At 39.2% G+C, this 20,108-nt stretch overlaps 1 protein-coding gene across 1 annotated transcript in view; it reads left to right on the forward strand.

Annotated features, from left to right (window-relative positions):
* Positions 1-20,108, forward strand: part of ANK3 (ankyrin 3, node of Ranvier (ankyrin G)) — a gene marked incomplete at its 5' end in the record, with an annotated part of 146,886 nt that overhangs the window by 35,990 nt on the left and 90,788 nt on the right. The window contains 9 exons of the mRNA XM_010001142.1: positions 996-1,193; positions 3,188-3,286; positions 5,212-5,310; positions 6,554-6,652; positions 8,694-8,891; positions 9,408-9,506; positions 10,250-10,348; positions 14,000-14,197; positions 16,402-16,500. Of these exons, the coding sequence (XP_009999444.1) occupies positions 996-1,193; positions 3,188-3,286; positions 5,212-5,310; positions 6,554-6,652; positions 8,694-8,891; positions 9,408-9,506; positions 10,250-10,348; positions 14,000-14,197; positions 16,402-16,500 (1,188 nt within the window). The remainder of the gene's footprint in view (positions 1-995; positions 1,194-3,187; positions 3,287-5,211; positions 5,311-6,553; positions 6,653-8,693; positions 8,892-9,407; positions 9,507-10,249; positions 10,349-13,999; positions 14,198-16,401; positions 16,501-20,108) is intronic.

Below are 20,108 nucleotides of genomic sequence, written 5' to 3' on the forward strand. Positions count from 1 at the left end.
CACATGAGGGCACTGCATCTGTGAGCACAAGTTTCAGTTTCTTCATGATGGCAAAAGTTGCATGCTGTCAGTTATTTGTAGATTATGTACTAGTATGTGCTACCAGAATAGGTCCTGTACTTGGATCACATTTTGGCATTAGAAAGTCTAGGTAAAAAAATAATAATACTAATGGAAGAGAATGTGTTGAGGTTTATCTCAGCAACTCTGCTAGCAAGACCTTTTTTATTCTGGTGTATTTGTAAATCTTTCTGTCATGAAATAGGGTCATTCCTTTCAAGGTCTGAGAATTATTTCTCATGTGTTGGCAGCTTGTTGATCAGCTATTGTAAGCAGTGCAAGAAACAATTCTTGAAACAGGTTTTGTTCCTAAACATGAATTTCTCCCAGGTGTTTCTATGTTGAAACAGAGCTTTACCTCTGCTGCTGGTAGGTCACATCATGGTGGTCTCATTCAGGTTTTTTTGGCGGGAAGAATGTTCCCCACTGGTGTGTAATGTGGTGTAAGGTGTGTATACAAGTCACATTCAGGAAAACACCAGTGGAAGGATGAGGAAAGTTTGTAGTAATGCTCTGACTTTCTCTCTTGTGCCTGGTATATGCAGGCTACATTAGAGTGGTGATTTTAATACAGCCTTTAGAAACAGCAAGTATTTGAAGTAAAAAAACGTCATTGTTCACATAACTCATTTAACTTAAGCAACTTACCTGAACTATGCTGGATGAATAAGCTACATTTAGAGCATTGCTGGTATGGTATAGAAGTTGTTTTTTTTAAGGTAAAGCTGCCCATAAACTAACAAAATGATGTCAGAGTTCCACATAGCTTTTGGCAAAGTGAGAACCCTAATTGTTACACTGAACAGGTTAAGTTGAATTTGGGTGCTCTCTAGGCTTGTGAAATTCTTTATACTACAGATTCTCTAAGAACAATGTGAAGGAGTTTCATTTCTCTGAGCATGCTATAACCCATCAGTGTGTCTTTTTGTTTGCAGAATGGTTTGTCTCCGTTGCACATGGCAACACAAGGAGATCATCTTAACTGTGTTCAGCTTCTGATTCAGCACAACGTGCCTGTAGATGATGTCACCAATGACTATCTGACTGCGCTGCACGTTGCTGCCCACTGTGGCCACTACAAAGTTGCCAAGGTTCTTCTGGACAAGAAAGCTAATCCTAATGCCAAAGCACTGGTGAGTACACAGTGGGCTGCTATTCACAGCTAAACATTCTTACAAACTTGCAGTGAGACTTATTTGAAAATTATTTTCTGCCTGATGATGGTTGACAGTGAGGATATGTTGTATTGCTGCAGCCCAAGAGAGGATGCCCAAGGTTCTAAGTGTTAATAATGTATTTTACAGTCAGAGTAGGCCTTTGCTTACAGATGGTCAACGGTGTTTTTTGAATTGCTAGTGAGCTAGAGCACTTGTGCCTTCTGGTAGCTTGTTATGATTCTGAATACATGAAGCAGCTGCAGATGTAACTGCTATAGTTTTTGGTAAGGGAAATTCTGATTTTCTAAATATTTGTAAAGAGAAAATAATTAGCAATGCTTAGAATAGAGAGAATTTTTATTAGCTCTCAAAGATGTGAAGCAATAAAAAGTAGGAATGAGTTACATAACGAATATTTGTGGTATTGTATAATGAAATCAATGGAGTCACATGCCTTTCTACTTTAAAAACAACTTCAGCAACAAAATCTGGTAGTGTCACTAAACTGTGTACTAACTGAATTAATGCATTAATGCATTTTGTTCTAAATCATACTAGCAATCTCTTGTTTTTAAAATGTCTTTTAGATCTGTTCTTCAATAACTGTTCCAAATAAATTCACATCCTGATACTAATTGGGCTGACTGTTGGTTTCACAGCCTGATGCTACTAACTCATTCAATTCCTGAAATGCTATGTGAGCTCCTGAAACCCTCACATGCCAGGTGGGATTGACTCTCTTGAAAACAGCACAGGCTCCATAGATTCCCATCTCTTAAGCCCTCTGTGTTTTTGTGTCAGATTAACCTGTTGTCAGGTGTCTTTGGTCAAGGTATTATGATATATGGGGTTTGTTCACCATAAAAAACAAGTGGGGAGACTTGTAGGCTTGTAATATTTATTTTCACCTTCTAAAATAATCAAATAATCATCAGGTTAACTTCTCAGGGTTGCTGACAGTGGTTTCCCATTGCTCTGGTAACCTAGGCACAATTTTCCTTTTTTTCCTAAATCTTTTAGTGTTTCTTTTTGTTTTGTCCTGATCCCCACTCAGGATGATTAAGTAGAAGGACTCTGAGTGGAGTACCTGGAGCTAGAGCTCACTTTTCCCTGAAATACATCTGAGCTTACCCTGAACATTGTTCACTGCTAAGGAGATAGTTGAGAGCTGCTCACTTTAAACTGGAATAGACAACTGCACTGACATCACCTTACAGAAGCATTATGATATTCTTTACTATATGGCAGGTAAAAAAGCTAATTTTTGTCAGATCTGAAGGACTGATTCTGTCAGCTGTTTTCAGAATCTTCTGCAAAGGATTTTTGATGAATATACAGAGCGGCATCAGCATTCAGGGCACTGATGTCATTGTACTAGTCACGGGTGATCTGGACAGCTCATTTGCCTGTTTTACTAGTTTTCAGTTTTATTATTCTATGCGAAATGAGATCGTAGTTTTAAAACTTCACTCTGCTGCACATGCAATTTTTTTTTTGAAGGAGGGGCAAAATAATTGTAATTATACTATGCTGGCACATAATGAATTTAAAAAACTGGTAGTAAGATTAGTTTAGAAGAGGATCCAAATGCCAGAGCTCATAAAGTGCTTTTTTTTTAACAACGGTTCTGAAAAATGAAAAGGAAACCAAACCCCTCAAAACCCTCCACCCAGTTAAGAGTGAATATCCTTAAGCAAAAATGAAGCTTTTGACAGCTTCATTGAATTGAGAACTTTAAAAAATATTTTTAATTGAAGTGGGCAATACATTTCATAATTAAAACTGGATATATGAAATGCACCCTTTTAGAAGTTTTTTTTCACACTTTTACATGAACAAGTTAGTGAAGCCAAAACCAATCTGGGATGTGTTTTGTTAAAAGAGAGGAGTGTTTTATCTGAATTCCATGCCCAATTCTACTTTTTAATGACATATATGGTATCAAAAATTATTTTCTTTCTCCTTTACAGAATGGTTTCACACCTCTTCACATTGCCTGCAAAAAGAACAGAATAAAAGTAATGGAGCTTCTCCTGAAGCATGGTGCATCAATTCAAGCTGTGACTGAGGTAAAAAGTGACCTTTCATGTTTGTCTTTGTTTTTCCTTCAAATTTCATTGTAACTATATTGATTATTTTTTTAAAACATTTCTGAAAGATCATCTACCACCATTCAGGTCAACAATTATTTACCAGTAGGTATTACTAAATAATAAAACTTAATAATAAAGTCGTTTGCCCTAATGGATCACAGCGCCCAAACATTTCATATACGTTGGGAATACAGTGGGGATAACAACTGAAACTTAGCAGATTTTAATTTATTTATTTATTTTTAACAAATTAAAAATCTCATTTCTGCCAAATATGCCCTGTAATTTAATGCACAGATTAAATTCACCCTGTTAAAGGAGTTCATGGTAAAGACTGTGCTTCACTCAAGTCCTATTTTGAAAGATGGTTTAATTTGCAGACCTTGTTTTTGGCTTTCCACACAGGAAGCCATCAGAGGTCACCACAAATCAGTTAGACAGAAATCAATATGCTGTTACTTTAATTGTCATGATATGGTCTGCAACCAGTTATTGGCACAATTTACAGTTGAATTAAATACCTGTGTGTGTGTGTACTCTACTACGTTAGGAAAAAGGTCACGTATATGAATGTGTGTCCACTGACAAAGAAGACAGGTTAGAAAACTGTAAACAATTCCACTGATTAAACAAGGATACAACTGGGAGCAGCTGATGTCCCCCAAATGGAGTTTCATTTAATGCATGGGTTTTTTTTTCTAATTATTCAGTAATAAATCATACAGCTCCCCTCCTGGTGTTCTTGAAAGAGAATTGAACCTGCCCTAGCTACAGCGCACACATCTCCAGGCTAGTGTTTGAAAACCATGGGGCTTGTAGATGCAGTTTGCAGAGTTGAGGTTGAAGTCATGTTGGCAAATGAGAACCTTAACAGAAGATATGCTATGTTAGTCTATTATTTAACAAAACATTTACTAGATAATGTGAAACAAGGAAAAGAAATTACATACTCAACCAGTTGTTCTGCCTTTCTGCTCACGTTTGCTGCTCTGCATGGGAAAGGAACAAAAGTGTGTTTTCCTCATCACTGCTCTCCTGGGACTTGTGTACATCTGTGGGGAAGCTGACTAAGTCAGGAGGTTTCCAGAGATCCACTGAACTTCTTATTTCTCCTGGTAGCAAAATTTCCTTCTGGAACCTCTGGCTGACTGTCACTACAGCTGTGCAGAAGCAGCTGTGAAGAGGCTTTAGGGTACTGCTACTTGGAGAAATATTAACTATTGATTGGATTTCTGAAGCAAAATCCTTGAGGTCATGCTCTGCTAAATGACTGCTCCCTTTTCCTCTCCCCTTATATAAGGGCAGTGGTACAGATTTGTGACAGTAATGGTGCCACAAGGTCTTGTTTGAAGGGGGAATTCTCTCTAGCCTGTTTCATCTACATCTGTGCCTCTCTGGGTGGATGCCATGGTTTTGAATTCCCTCTTTTCTAAAATAATGGTAGAGGTGGAGCTTACCACTGGGGTCAATAGGCCTTTTTATTCACCCAGAACAGGATTTGGTGGAGACGATGGACACTGAATCTTTTTTGCATTAGCTAAATGTTCCAGAAAGTCTTATCTTTGTACCATGAATACTTTTACCTTTTTTTTTTTTTTTCCTGGTCTAAAATGGTATTTAGCAAACAATTTCTGGAAGAAATCTTGCTTAGCTATAGTCAATTCGAATTGATTAATTACTGAATTCCTAGAATGTTTTTGTTTGCTCATGGATCATGCACATAGGTGTTTCCAACTATGTGACCTTCAGTTTCTGCACATGTATATGTTTTTGAGAAGATTCTCTGAGAAAAGCACGTGCTTGGGTTTACCTATTTTGGCATAACTTCACATTTCCCTGTGGCATTCTTGTAAAGGAGTGTGGAAGTAGGTATTTAAGTTTGATTTTTGTTTGATTTCCAGTCGGGCCTAACTCCAATCCATGTTGCTGCCTTCATGGGACATGTAAATATTGTTTCACAGCTAATGCATCATGGAGCATCACCCAACACTACCAACGTGGTGAGTAACAGCTTTCTTTTCAACATGACAGAGCTGTGATTGCATTATAATATCTGGGAGCAGCCCTGCTGTGAAGCACAGAATTCTGGGGTTCACCATCCACCTCCATGACCTTCATGGCTCCTACTGGAGTCATAGGAAAATGCAGCCTATTGTCTCCTGCTTGGGAGGTGCTTGGCAGTTTGAGGAAGCCTCAAAAGATATGGACCTTAAGCAGAGTCTATTATCTTTATTTTCTGAAGTATGGAATGATGACATACTGTAGCTTCTCATATAAAGGTTTTGACATTGGCACTTCACTGTTGAACACTGTTTTCCCAGGAGCCTGGGGGCCTACCATTTAAGGGAAATTCTGCTGTTATCAACAGATTGCAGCAGATTGTTGGGACATATTGCCTGTGCCCATGCAGCCGCACAAGTGTGCTTTTCTACTGGATGTGCACTGTGTGCCCCAAGGCTCCCTGGGCATGTGTAAAAACTGAAGTTATTGTTAGGTGGATATTGGAAAGTTCAGAATGGGAGGAAAGTAGCAGCTTGTTGATTCTGTTTAACAGTTTGGCCTCAAAATCTCCCTTTCACCTTTCACTCACAGTTGCATTTAGTAAAGTCTTTATCTGCTAGTTCTATTAGATTATATAAAAATGCAAAACCATTTGCAAATCAGCAGGTGTTTGTACTTAAAGGCATATTGCTGTCCAAAAAATTTAGAAAACAGTTTCCCCTCCCAGAAACTCATTCTGGTTTCCTTGGATTTATATTTTGTAAAGTCCATTAAGCCGTAATGTACTCAGTAATGATTTTCTTTTTTCTTTTCTTCTTGTTCACTCATCTCAGAGCCTGCCAGATAACAAATTATATTTGGGACATAGGGCATAGCAGGAGGAAAGCCAAAATGTGTATATCAGAATATACAAAATCTGAAATACATATTTTGTTTGACTAAATTTCGCTGTATTTAAATGGATGTAATTTTTAACACTTAGTAAAATGCTAGTAAATATAAAAATTGTACTGTCCCTCTACAGAAAAGTCTAGTAATGAAGGCACTGTGTTGGGAAACTGACCCTGAAATAAATTGTTTTGTAGCATATAGCTAAGAGGTCAAATATCGACTTAATCTCCCATCTTGCTCACAGACAACTACTATAAAAGATTCTAGTGGAAATTATTCTGAACTGGGTCGCTAGTATTTTTGTATTTATGCACGGTGTGTTTTTAATGATGTTTTGGTGCTATGTGCTAGAGAGGAGAAACGGCACTGCACATGGCTGCCAGGGCTGGCCAGACGGAGGTTGTTCGGTACCTGGTACAAAATGGAGCTCAGGTGGAGGCTAAAGCTAAGGTAAGCTGGTGGTCCAGGTATATTTTACAAAGCAAGTCATCACATTAATTTCAGACATGTCTTTTGGGAAGAGAAAGGGAGGTGAAGCCAAGGACCTTGGCATAATAATGGCTGGTATTTTGTTACATACTCTCTTAATGTAGTCATGTAGTAATCTGTATGTACTTTTAATGTAAACTGCTCTGTGTTTGAAGAGTTTTGTATTGGGGTAAGAAGCAAGAAGGGAGAGGAATGTTTTTAATCTGCTTTTGTTTCTGCAAAATTGTAAATTTCATGCTGCTAGTTTCTCCTGTCAATTCCCTAAATCATCAGCCTGTATGCATTCAGAAAATTACACTTCTAAGGAACATCTCCTAAAGTCAAGAGGCATAATAAAGGGTCATAGCATGGAAGTTGTGACGTAGGAACAAACTCTATAGAAACAATTGCAATTGAGGAAGATAAGGGGGAAGGAAAAATAGCCAAGAGCCACTAAAGAAATATACAAAATTATAGAAATAGAAGAGATCTAAGTAACAGACAGGGGAAGGAGATAAATGAGTGTAATAAATAGCAGTCTTCATAGAAAAAAACAGGAACTTTTTTTTCCGTTAGTGGTTACATGAGTACAGTTTTGAATAAATCTATTTTTCACTGTGAAATTGTAGTCAGTAAATTACCTCACAGAGAAAGTTACTAGTAAGAATATCTGTTTGTAAGGAACTCTAAGTATTTGTAGCAGATATATTTCGTACTCAAGCAGTCTGATGACAGAAGTGAATCGCATGGTCTGTAATGAAAGTGAACAGCTCTTGCTCAGAAGCCCAGTCACGCAAGTATTTTCTAAACAGTTTCACACAATTAATTCATTTGTGCAGACTTCCATTGCCTGTCATCAATTTGTTATCACAAATAACAACTAAATACAAGTAACAGATTATACACCGGTGCTAACATCAGCCGTGAGAAATTTGTGGTTAACAGGCATAAACTGGAAATGTTCAAGAACCATAAAGGCTCTCCACCAGTCAGAGGAAAATTTCACTGTAGAGCAGCAACATTCACACCTTGACACTCCTCATCCGAACTCCCAAAGGAGTTAAGTCAGTGTTATAGCATGGACATGGGCAGAAGTCTCCCTGGCAGAGAACACCCCAGAATTACTCTGCTGCAGAACCTTGGGTAGCAGTGCTCAAAAAATGGGAAATTTAGCAGAGGAAAAATAGGGAGAGAAAGATGTTTGAATAGATTTAGGAGGAATAGGCAAAATAAGCTCATGGGCTTTGTTAGCCAAACTGTTGCAATAGTGAGCTTAATCCAAAGGTTGTACAACTGGGAATGGGAAGACAAAAATACTAAACCAGATAATGAATAAGGAAGAAATTATGTATTAGACACTCGAAATAAGGTCACAAACAACAAAATTTTCACAGAAGGAAAAGAAATAAACAATGAGATTCATAATAGAGTCATAGAACTATGCTTAGAACTATTAAAATTATTGTGTTCCAAAAAAGCAGTGAGAACATGACAATGAATTTGAGCACCATGCTTTGCTTTGTTACATCCACTCTAAAGCTATCTGCAAAATACCAAACAGCCAGTAAAAAAACACAAAATATAATACTTAATGCAAGTTACAAGGCTAAGAATTCAGTCATCTTGAACAACTGATTTAGCTGTTAAATGTTGCTGGGTCTCATAAAAGAGATCAAGATGTGAGGAATAGAGCTGTACATTTGCTTCAAGAAAGGTCTCAAATTCAACAGGAAACTCAATGCATTTTAGTGACAAAGCCAAGTAAGGGAAATCCAGATGAAGACTATTGATCAGTTTATTTACTATTATGGGTTATGTACATGTCTGGAATATTTTGTGATGCATCAACAAAGTACAGTATATCTGTATTATGCTTCAAAGAGAAAGCCAGCATGCAGCAATCCACAAGGTAAGACCTCAGTAGAAGTAACGCTCGTCTGCAATTTTGAAAAGTGATAGAATCTGACCAAAATCATAGCCTTAGTTGCCTTATTTAGGGTGGTGTTGTTTCATTTATGTTTAGGATGACCAAACACCGCTGCACATTTCTGCTCGACTGGGAAAAGCAGATATAGTACAGCAGCTGCTACAGCAAGGAGCATCTCCAAATGCAGCTACAACATCTGGCTATACACCACTGCATCTTTCTGCTCGAGAGGGACATGAAGATGTAGCTTCTGTTCTCTTAGATCATGGTGCATCTTTATCTATCATTACCAAGGTAAGGGAGTTGCAGAAGTGATGGCTTCAGTAGTAATATATACCTGTACCAAGTTCTACTTCTGAATGAAGTGCTGAAAAAGTCATGTACACATGCAAATACTGTAACAATGAGCTATATTTTCTTAAAAGGCTACAAAGCTTCATGCTCTTACCCCAGAGCTTGACATATAACATCTCCTGGTGATTAGACATGCATTTTCTCAGAATGAAAGGAATGCAGGGCAGAAATTCCTGACTGAGCTGATAAACTGATAAGCTTTTACCCAGCCTTGTCCTTGGATCTTTGGTGGTGTGAAGAAGGGAACTGACTCTTCCTTGTTAACAGTTGTTTTAATGTAGTTAGGGCTTTGCCTTGCAAGGGACCTGCCAGGGCAGTTGGGAAGCTGCAGGCTTGCTGCCTGTACTCATAACTGTGTAAGAGGACAGATGGAAACAGCAGTATCCTTGTACATGAGAGACAAACCTTGCCCTGAAAGAGTGAACAAGGCTGCTAGATAACTGCTTTCTCTTACAGAAAGGATTTACTCCTCTACACGTGGCTGCAAAATATGGGAAAATTGAGGTTGCCAACCTTCTGCTTCAGAAGAATGCATCTCCTGATGCTTCTGGAAAGGTAGGACAGAAGAAGCCACTGCCACTTGCACAGCAAATATATAAATGCACATAATAGTCTAATAACCTTGTTTTATCTGCTTAGCAACACACTAGTATCCACAGCCTGAATTTAACCAGAAGGGGCTTCGTGTAATATTCCATCCCTTGTGGGGCTGCCAAAAGTCAGCAAATTCTCAAGAAAAGTGACCTTTAATTGTCATTAATTGACAACAAAACTACTTACTCTTTGTACCCATTCAGAGGAATGGAGACAAACCATTCCCCTGCCTTCCTGCCCAGACTATTTACAATCCTTATCAGAACATTCAAGCAGCTGGCTTTTCTCCCCCAGGTCTCATGATGGGCAGGCAAAGCCCAGTAAGAACTCAAGCTTTTTAAGCCAACTCAGCTCAGATTCTTACAGATCCAAGGGACAGTTTACTTATCCACTGCAGTAAAAGAAAAACATTGCTGAGGGTGTGACCTCAGGGTCAAAATTCCTTACCTGCTCTGTCCTAGGGGCAGCACACACGTTACTTCTCTGTTCATCTTTCCTGGGAAAAGTGAAAAGAGCTTTCACAACTCTGTAAGCATTTTCAAATCTCTGCATTGTTTTTTGATTCTGAAGTTATCAAAGACCCTGGATTCATGAATGAGTAACAAATGTGTTTTTTCACCTTATCTACTCCGATTTTCTGAACTCTTAAGGTTTAACTGTTGAGGGTTTGTAACAGCACTTGTTTGTTCTGCATGTGTTTTCAGAGCGGTTTAACACCACTGCATGTAGCTGCACACTATGATAACCAAAAAGTGGCACTTCTACTGTTGGATCAGGGAGCTTCACCTCACGCATCTGCCAAGGTACAAGTACTGGCCGCTCTGGGGGAACAATACGTAGGCTTTTTGTGTCAGTTTATTCCCTGTCTGCCTCTGTTCTTTCTAAACTGTATATGCTTGCAATGGGGCTCAGTGACCTTGTTTATTAATGTCTCACAATCATATAAAGCCATTAGAATAATTCAGCAGTAAAAAAAGGCAAAAATTTGGAAACATTTAAAATTACATTTTCAAAAAAAGTCAGTCTTGGTGAATACTGACCTTAGTTTTCACTTGTCCAGTCTCCTCAGTACCTTCTTCAAGCCAGCCAACTTTTTATCATTTCATCTTAATATCTGTGCAGGGCAAGCTTGGAATTAATGCCTTGCTAAACAGGGGTAATTCTCCTGTACTGTGCCACGGGATGACTTCTGGGGTGTGATATGCTTCTCAGTACAATGTAGGTAATTTTTAATGTACTTCATCATACTTTCTACCGCAGTGTAAATGGTCTGGTGAGAAAATAACACAACTAGTCACAGCCCTGCTTTGATTGCAATTTACTGTAGGCAAGACAACACATAGTGTGAGATGTCAGGGGATGTGAAAAAAAAATATTTAAATATATTTTAGTTCTGAGTAGAAGAATTTAGAGAAGTTTAAAACTGGGATCCTTTGTGCATCCCAGTTTTAGGTATGGATCAATAATCGATAGTTGAACAGCAGCAATCAGTAAAGCAGGGTGGAAGCATACGTAGGTTCAAGTGGGGTAAGTTTAGTGTGAATACCCCATATGAAACAGCCCAGTTATGTTCCTAAAACCACTGCAAAAAAACACTGTGGAAAAGGATAGCTAGTGGAAAAGCCAGTATCATAGATAAACAGCTCTCCTCGATTGCCTTCCTCTCGCACATGACTGAATACAGCCATAACACTAGAGGCCTTTTGCATGCCTGAAGAAGAGCGTGGAGTCTGTCACACATGGTAGGTTCCAGAGCTTAGAGTGCAAAAGAGAGGAAAGTTAAATAAACAGGGATAGCCAGCAGCAACAGCACAGGCTAAAATCGATAATGTCGATAGTGGCAATCTGCCAGAGCAGTGTCCCAGGAGGGGAACTGGAGTGATCTCTGATCTTTTACTACTGCAACACAGAACTCTTAAATGCCACTGTGGGGAATAAAGAGCTTTCTGAAAGGGATGAGAAGACACTGACCTAGTTTTCACTGAAAAACTGCCAGTGGAAGCTGTGCATCCTATAGGGGCAGGGACTGCAGCAGCCACTGCCAAGGGCTTACTTGGGAGGTCCAAACCAAGGTGGAAGCACTCTAGACTATGATACAACATTGCACAAACTCATGTGTCATGTCATCTTAGCTTCCCCATCTGTAAGAGAAGAGTTTTGCAGCTATCAGTTCAGGCCTCCAAGTGCCATTGCTAAGCATTTGTTAGTATTCTGCAGCAAGTGAGCAACAGCAGCACTGATTTGAGTGTCAATACTAAATAAAATCAATAGTAGCATGTTTGTTGCTTTAGGCACCCACTATGCAGTCATCTGAAAGATGATGTTGGTAACAGCAGATGATTTCCCATTTCTTTAGTAAATGTGGTCTAATGAATAAATGTGTTATGTCCTGTCTCATCACTGGCTCCACAGTTACCTTCATCAGCAGCTGCTTTTTCTGTGACACTGCTGCTTTCAACACTGACCTTAGAACTGGCTCATTAACCTGGCCCAGCAGCATTTGCCTTGAAGAGTGGTGGGTGAAAGGGTATAGGAAGTGGCCATGTCAGAGTACAGTGCTGTGATGCAAACAGTTATTCAGATGAACTATTCTTCTTTTTTATAAGCCAAAATAAGGGTTGTGCCTAATTTTAATTTGGCTCTCTCCTTACAACAATTACGTTCCTCTCCCACTCAGTGCCCAAAGCCTCAGTTTTTCTCTGTTCTGTCATCATTAGCCTTTTTGCCTCTGTCTCTTCATCTTAACCTTTTTGCCTTTTTACTTCTTTTCCCTGGCAGTCAGAATAACCCCTTACCCTTCCTTCCAAACTTCTCCATTCCCTTCTGCATCTATGCATAATGACAGAGCGCAGCCCTTGTCATGACAAGATGCAGACTAAGACTAAGTAGAATTTCAGCTTTTATTTTCAGCTTTTTTTGCCTGCTGATGGCAACCTGCTGCTTTCCATTCCACTGGAAGCAATGTGACCACTTCTGAGGAAAACGCTTGAAAACTGTATTTGTTATTTTACAAAATGCACATAAGTTCAATTTAAAATACAGAGTTTAGCATATACATAGGATTTAACATGTAGTATTTAGGATTTAGTAGGTGCTTATGTAGCAATTGTTATTTTACGTCAGTCTTGTGCGGAAAGTCTAAAGGAAAGGATTGTGTTTGTTTTTCTGGAAGTATTTTATCTTCACAGTGAAAAAGCAGTGGCCGTATGCTTAGTAATTGTGGCACTGTTTTCTTGGTGTCATTTTGAAATATCTCAGTATCAAAGGTCTGAATGAATCTGAATTGAATTTTGAAGGTTACAGAACCTTTATCACCTGCAGTTAGTTCTCTGTGTCTGTCTAACTTCCAGATTACTATTGAAGCTCTCTTATTAATAATTTCTGTGCCCCTATGTATTTATTCTTTGCTTCCACCTGCATTGCCCTGCATCTGTTGTGACCTGCCTTCCCCTGTAGTCCAGCCCCTCTGCCCTGTGGGGAAGAGCGAGGAGCAGAGTCAGGTGAATGCTTGTGCCTTTCGGTAGAGTTTACTGGGCTGTGTAATCTGATCTGCAAGCAGTGCTTTATGACACCATACAAAATGGTTTCTGCAGATAGGGTCTCATCCCCACCTTCTTCCTTAATCATGTGCATATGTGTGCATATTTGCCATTTGCTTTAAAATGAGGGCTAATATATTTCCAGAAGGCAGAAAGTTCTTGACTAAAGAGGTGTCACAGTCAGTACCAAAGGCTGGTCATACCTTAGTTAATGTTTTGGGTTTTTTTCTGTGCTCATACAGTTATTCTGTACATCTATTTATCAATTTTCTGCCAAATCCATCTTTTTTTAGAATTATAAAATCTTATCATACAATAGACACAGCATTTTTATTTTTAGTAGTCACCTCACTAAGTACATAAACTGGAAGGAATAAAAAAAACAAAATGCAAGACTTCAAAGATATATCCTTTAATTTCTATTTGATCTGAACAGAAAGAGCCTGTTAGTAAGGTCAGGGTAAATGCTGCAAGAAAGGCCGTATTTCATGCTTTCATTCACACTGGGAAAAGGGAAAAAAATACTAACAATAACAGCTGTTCTGAGTTATGAACACACATCCTGGTCTTCCATTGTTAAAGATTTTATGTACATTTAAGGAAAAGCAGCAAACAACTGGGAAATGAAACTCAAAATCCTATTGCTGTAGGTTGTAGGAACTGTAGGAACAGATTATTTTTTCACCAATTTGAAAGTTTAGTCCAGATTCATTTGATTTGTAGTGGTACTTTCAAAAACAGGTAGCTTAGAGTTCTGATAAATTAATTTGTGCAGCTGTTTACTCTTGTATTTGACTATGTTTGACACAATTTTTAGAAGTAATGACTTGCAGTCCTAGAGTGGGGTAGGTACAGGACAGTGATTCATCACATTGTTCAGTGAGTATCTGGCACTGAAGTGCTTTCTGTTGACAGAACGGCTACACACCACTGCACATTGCTGCCAAGAAAAACCAGATGGACATAGCAACTACACTGCTGGAATATGGTGCTGATGCCAATGCTGTAACCAGGCAGGGTATTGCCCCTGTACATCTTGCCTCTCAGGATGGCCACGTGGACATGGTGTCATTGCTTCTTACAAGAAATGCTAACGTAAATCTCAGTAACAAGGTAAGTGTTCCCCCTGGTGTTCCTGGTACTAAGGCAATAAACAAACATGGTGATGAGAAGGGTAGGGGCCTGCAAGTAGATTTTGACCACTGTGATTCTGCAGGCTTTGAAAACCACTACAGTTGTTTGAATATACACCATCATTTTTTTCTAGTAAAGAGAGCAGCATCCCATGTCACATTGAATGAACTGCATTTTGTAGTACCCAAGTTTTGATGATAGCTCATGCTGCAGAGTAGCTTATCAATCCATCTCCCTTCCTTCCACATTGTTCTAGTTTGCCAGAGCATAATCAGAGAGAAAATCTCTTCCTCCATCCAGCAGTTAGTGGGGCTGGTGCATGTCATTTATGAGCCTCTAGATATATGCCTCCCCATAAAGCAATGGTAACTAGTAACTTGTTAGGGGAAGCTGATTTTTTTTAATGGGATAATAACAGCAAGGTTGCCTGAGATTTTATTCATTAAATACATGATGCTTCCTTCACTGGGGATGTTCCTCAGAGCACAATCACTTTTGGTGTGATTTCTCCTGGGGGCAGGAAGGGAAATTTGGTAGATTTTAGTTTCTCTATGTATGAATTTAAAGACCATTAATTCTGCTTTATAGTAATGTTTCTAGCAATGTGCAGCCTTAATTTTTAAATGCCCCATTTGACATCAGAAATTATGATGAGAGTTTCAGTATGGACTTATGTGGCTAAAGAAGAAAGGCAAGATACAGATTTTCCATGGAAAATTTTTCTCATTCTCAGCAGGTAGAAAAACTCAGTGTCTTCTGTGGCTGTGTATTATGCTGCATGGGACTGTTGTGTTTTCCTGTTTCTGACTTAACAGTTTGGTGATTTTTGGGCCCTCTGTCAGAAAGCTGCTCTTGCAGATCTTGTTTTTTTTTCCCCAGTCTCAATCAAGTGTGTGGGCTTCTGCAGCGCAGGACGTACTTTTTAACCCCACAGGGTAGTTTGCTACATACACATTCTGTATCTTACTGGCTATAATGGTTTTGCTGCTAAGCCTAATTTAGAGAGTGTGATTGCAGCTGCTTGGCATTTTGATTCAGCCCCACCAAGGGTTTATTGCCTACAACATCCTCCAGCCTTTCAGTGTTCAGTTGTAATCTCTAGGGATTTTTTATACTGCTTACACCACCTTTTGAAAATAGTCCCCCTGTACTTAAATTGGGGATGTATATTTCCTCCAAGCTCATCACCTGTGTTTAAATTCAGATACTTGAAGAACACTACATTTCAAGTTTCTCAATGGGAATAAAAAGAGCATTTGCTTTCTTCAAGATCCGCAGAATGGTTGAGAGCTGAATACTCAGAGCCCCAGTGTGGGCTCTGAGCACTTATTAAGTCTCTTTAGAAAGCTTGACCCATAATATCCAGCCTCCAATAGGTAATATACAGTTGGTTAATGTATTGCATAATATGACCTACCTAAGCTGCACTGTCATCAGGATTGCATGTTTGAGTGCAGTACAGCAGGATGCTATCAGCAGTTACTGCCTTTGTTAGTGAGTTCACTGGGGACATGAGTTTGGGTTCGAAGGTAGGAAACTTAGCAAGTGTGTCTGCCTGATGTACTAGCTGCTGCCACCTGCTCTTCTGTCACGGGTGCTGAAGGCAGTAAGAGCAGGAGGAAAGAAAAAGAACATTAATTTGCAAGTTCCTGTGCCTAACAAGGTCCCTTCAGCAGATACTCTCTTCTACACGTTTTACATGAGGTTTATATGTGACCTGATCTCAGAGAAATGTAGTTTTCTATGTTCTTTAAAATGATCAAGTAGAGGAGTCAAAGGTAGAGATAAATCTGAGTGAACATTACTTTTAGAAAATTTGAAGTATAAACATTAATTCAATATTTCTTCTTAAATCTTACCCATTCTAAGGCGGCGAATTATTCAGGAGGTAAAAAACCATGGTGCAACTTTTTCTTAGAGTGTTATAATTTGATATCACACATTGAATGCTGCATGCAGTGATGTTCCTTCTGTAAACAAAAACACATTATCTTCCTGGCTTTCAAATTGTACTTTCTTGCAATTCAACAAATATAATTAGGAAACACATTAAGCAGCAAAATTGGAAATTATAATTTCTTTAAATTCAGTAGGATGTTTTGGGTCTTACTGATACCTGAATTTGTATTTTGCTCTTCATGTGCCTCCTCTGAAGACTGTTACTTGTTGCTTCTAATTTACAGAGTGGATTGACACCACTCCACCTGGCTGCTCAAGAGGATAGAGTCAATGTAGCAGAGGTTCTCGTTAACCAAGGAGCTGCTGTTGATGTACAGACAAAGGTACAAAGACCACTGTCAGTATTTCCTTTCAGGGAGGCATTGAGCCTGTAGGGCTAAACTAGCAATTGATTTCAGGGTGAAACAGCAGAGAAACACTCCTTGTGATAAATTATTAAAGACTATATACTGAAAATACGTAAACTCGGATGTTTAGTATTATGTCCAATCTTAGAGATGTAAGTTTATTTCTTGCCAAATATTAAGATCAATATAGATTTAGATTGTGCCTTACTATTGTGTTTCACTGAAGGTAAGTGGGATTGATCTGTTTTTTATGTAAGGAAACTTTCAGAAAAGCTTATGCTCTCTCTACAGAGAGGCATGTAATCTTTCACCATAGGCATACTCTCATCTCCTTTTGCTGTTTTTTACATGTTGCACGTACTTTGCAGTCAGCTGTTAGTAGAAACAAAACACAGGAGAACTGTTACTTAAAACATCTGTATTTACAGCAAGAGAAACAATGTGAATACAGTGTAGACATTCCTGGCTATTGAGTGATTGGTAGTTTTTCCCATGACTTAAGAGACTTTATGAAATGCAGTAGTCTCCTTTCCCTGAGCTGATATTAAATAGCAAATACATGGACATGATTCTGCAAGATAATCATGACCGGACACCTCTGAATTTCTAAGCTGCTTTGTTTTGCAAAGTGTAGTGAGGTAAGCTGTGTCATCATATGGGTATATTCTAGGCAAATGGCTCTTTTGGTGTTCCAAGTTCAGGCTAGAACATTGTTCCCCTGATGGGAAACATTAAACTGTCAGGTTGACAGTAAATACTGCTCTAATGTACCTTCAAAAATAAGAGATGAGACATTTAACTCTTGAGGACAAATTTGAAATTCTTTATCACTGATTTCTAGTATGAAATATATGCAATGGTGTTCCATTTCAAATTTATATGCCTAAAAATAGCTTTGTCTAAAGTAAATATGGGGACTTCTAATACGAGACCTGACTTTCCAAGGTGTTTGGGGATGCTTTTGAGACCCTAAGCAATGATGCCTCCCACTTCACAGAACTGGTTTTAAGAGTGATGTCATAAGTAAATTTCAAGAGCCTCCATACAAATGACTTTATGCTTGCTAGTAGTATATACAGTGCTCAGAATTTAATGAAAATTATCTCAGTGTTGATGACTTACCTCCTTCATGCATTGTCTACATCTTAGAGTGTTTCCTTTAGCTAGATAAGAAATCAGTTGTGATCAAGTATGTGGGCTGTAGCTGATCAAATCAGCTAAAGGAACCAAGGCTCACAGTTTGACTCCTCAACCCTTTCTGTAGAGTAGCAGCTTTCACAACTCTTTGCTAGGTGTGTGCCACAAATTCAGTGCTGTGGTTACACCCCAGAAATGTCCAGTTATGTCAGACTCTCCAACATTATTATCATTTTATCATCACAATATCATCTCAGAAAGGAATGAAATCATCATAATCTCTGGCTGCTGCTCAGCTGATTATAATCCACGGCAGAGGGAAAAGTCATTGTTGTGGCTACTGCATACTTTCAACTGTACTGGTTACTGGTTTCAATTAAATTATTCTGATATAAAACTGAAATAGTTTTGCTGAAATCCCAGCAGCTTCTCTAGCTTCATACTTTTTTAACATATCCTCAGCCTATATTTTACATATTAATTAGCCTGGGTGTTTATCATCTGTTAAATCATCAAGAAGCAGATGAGAACTGCCCTGGTTCATTCTTTGCAAGATTTCCTCAGATGCATATGGTTGCCTTTCTGGAGATAGTTCCTACCTGGTTTCGGTTTCCATAGCAAGACATTTCAGAACCTGCTCTTTTGGCTTGATCAAAACTAAATAGCCTGTAAAAATTGTCTGTGAGTGTCTGTCTTTCTCCCACTCTTCTCTGTCCCACAAATAGTATGTAGTCTAAGGAGACATTTATATTGACACGTGCAGGCAGCCACATGTTCCCTTTGCCTGCTCTCCAATGTGCAAATAGGATCCGGTTCTGGACTAGTGGCCTTTTAGTCACATTATCATGGTGGAAATGTCTGAGATACTGTCACAGCTGAGAGGCAAAGCATGTTTGTTGGGTCTTTGGACCAGCCTGGCACAGTTGCACGAGCTATGTACTGAACTTTAAGCCTGGCAGGGTGGCAATGTGGTGGAGCAGGCAAGTGACACTACAGACATAAAGGAAAGGGGCTATAGTTTCTCATTCAGAGATCTCTGGGTGGACCTGAATTTCTTCATTACATCTTTAAAAACTGAGTGGCTCACTAGGTAAAACCACATACAGGGGAACAATGCAGTCTATTTGACTGCAGCACGAGTACTGCCATCTGTAATAGACATATAATTTAAGAAAAAAGCAACCAAACAGCTAATGCCTTGTTGTTCACTTTCATTTGACAGTTACACATGTAACTAGTGCAAATGAAGAATAGTTTCCCAGTACATATTGCTTCCATCGGTCTGCTCCATAGTTGTCAGGAAGTTGGATAGGGACTTAGAGGTCAGGCAAAGTCACGGTGTATTTAAGCAGAATGAGTTAGTGGTGTAACAAATAATCTCTCTGGGTGAGTGTGCATGTGGTGAAAAATGCCCACAATGGCTTGTCCTGCTTACCATGCTAATTTGCCCTCTCTGCTGTAGGGGACTGTCTGCTCCTTAGGAAGAAAGTGCCCACATGCCTTGCAGGATTGTGTTAGAGGGGAGTGAACTTGATACTTATTCACTGGCTTCTGCAGAGTCCCATCTGCTGGATTTGTGCAGCAATGAGCGCTCCAGGCTGCACACAGCCTCAGGGAGTTCACCTGCCAGAGAGCCACTCACTGACACCTGTAAGAAAAGAGCCAGTGCAGTACCATGTATTTTAGCAAGGAATAGTTTCTAGATACATTCATGGTCATCTTGAGTTCCTAAGGAAAGAGCTGACAAGCTCTGAACTTCTGCAATGATGGAAAAATGTTATGCTGTAAGAACTACCATACCTTGATCCTGTGTTCTATGCAGGTAGAGTTTAGGTGACTGGCTTGTAAAATAGCAGCTCTGTAGTTACAAGCTCTCTTATTTAAATGGATTAACTGTTCTGTGGGAATAAAAGGTCTGTGCATGCTGCCTCTAAAACCAGAGGCACTGGGGAGCAAGATACAGCAACAGCTGATTCAGCTTCAGAAGCACTGTTGCTACACTTGGCATGTTTGCACAATGCCATCCAGCATTGTCCAGTTCAGATTCTTGACTTTGGACATACGGTGGCAGAGATGTGGTCATCTGTGCCTTAAATGTCAGCAAAGCTGCACAGCTTAGATTGGCATTATACTGGGGATCTCTGATACTAGAGTGTCACCACTAACCTTCTGCATTCTTCTCTCCATTTGACATCCATACACTTAGGTTACCTCAGTTATTGCAGTCTAGGTGACTATTCAGTAGTGTTTTTTACTTTGCTTAAATTCTGTCCTTATCATATTTGTAATTTTCCCAGATTAAGCAAGCATCAGTTATGTCACTCCAGCAGAGTATTTGTCAATAGAGGGAGGACACCTTAGCAGGTCATTCAACTTCTTGGGTAGAGAGTCAATAGAGGGAGGACACTTAATATCTTAGCAGGTCATTCAACTTCTTGGGTAGAGAC

This window comes from Chaetura pelagica, unplaced genomic scaffold (assembly GCF_000747805.2).
Source record: "Chaetura pelagica isolate M959 unplaced genomic scaffold, ChaPel_1.0 scaffold346, whole genome shotgun sequence".
Classification (NCBI taxonomy): domain Eukaryota; kingdom Metazoa; phylum Chordata; class Aves; order Apodiformes; family Apodidae; genus Chaetura; species Chaetura pelagica.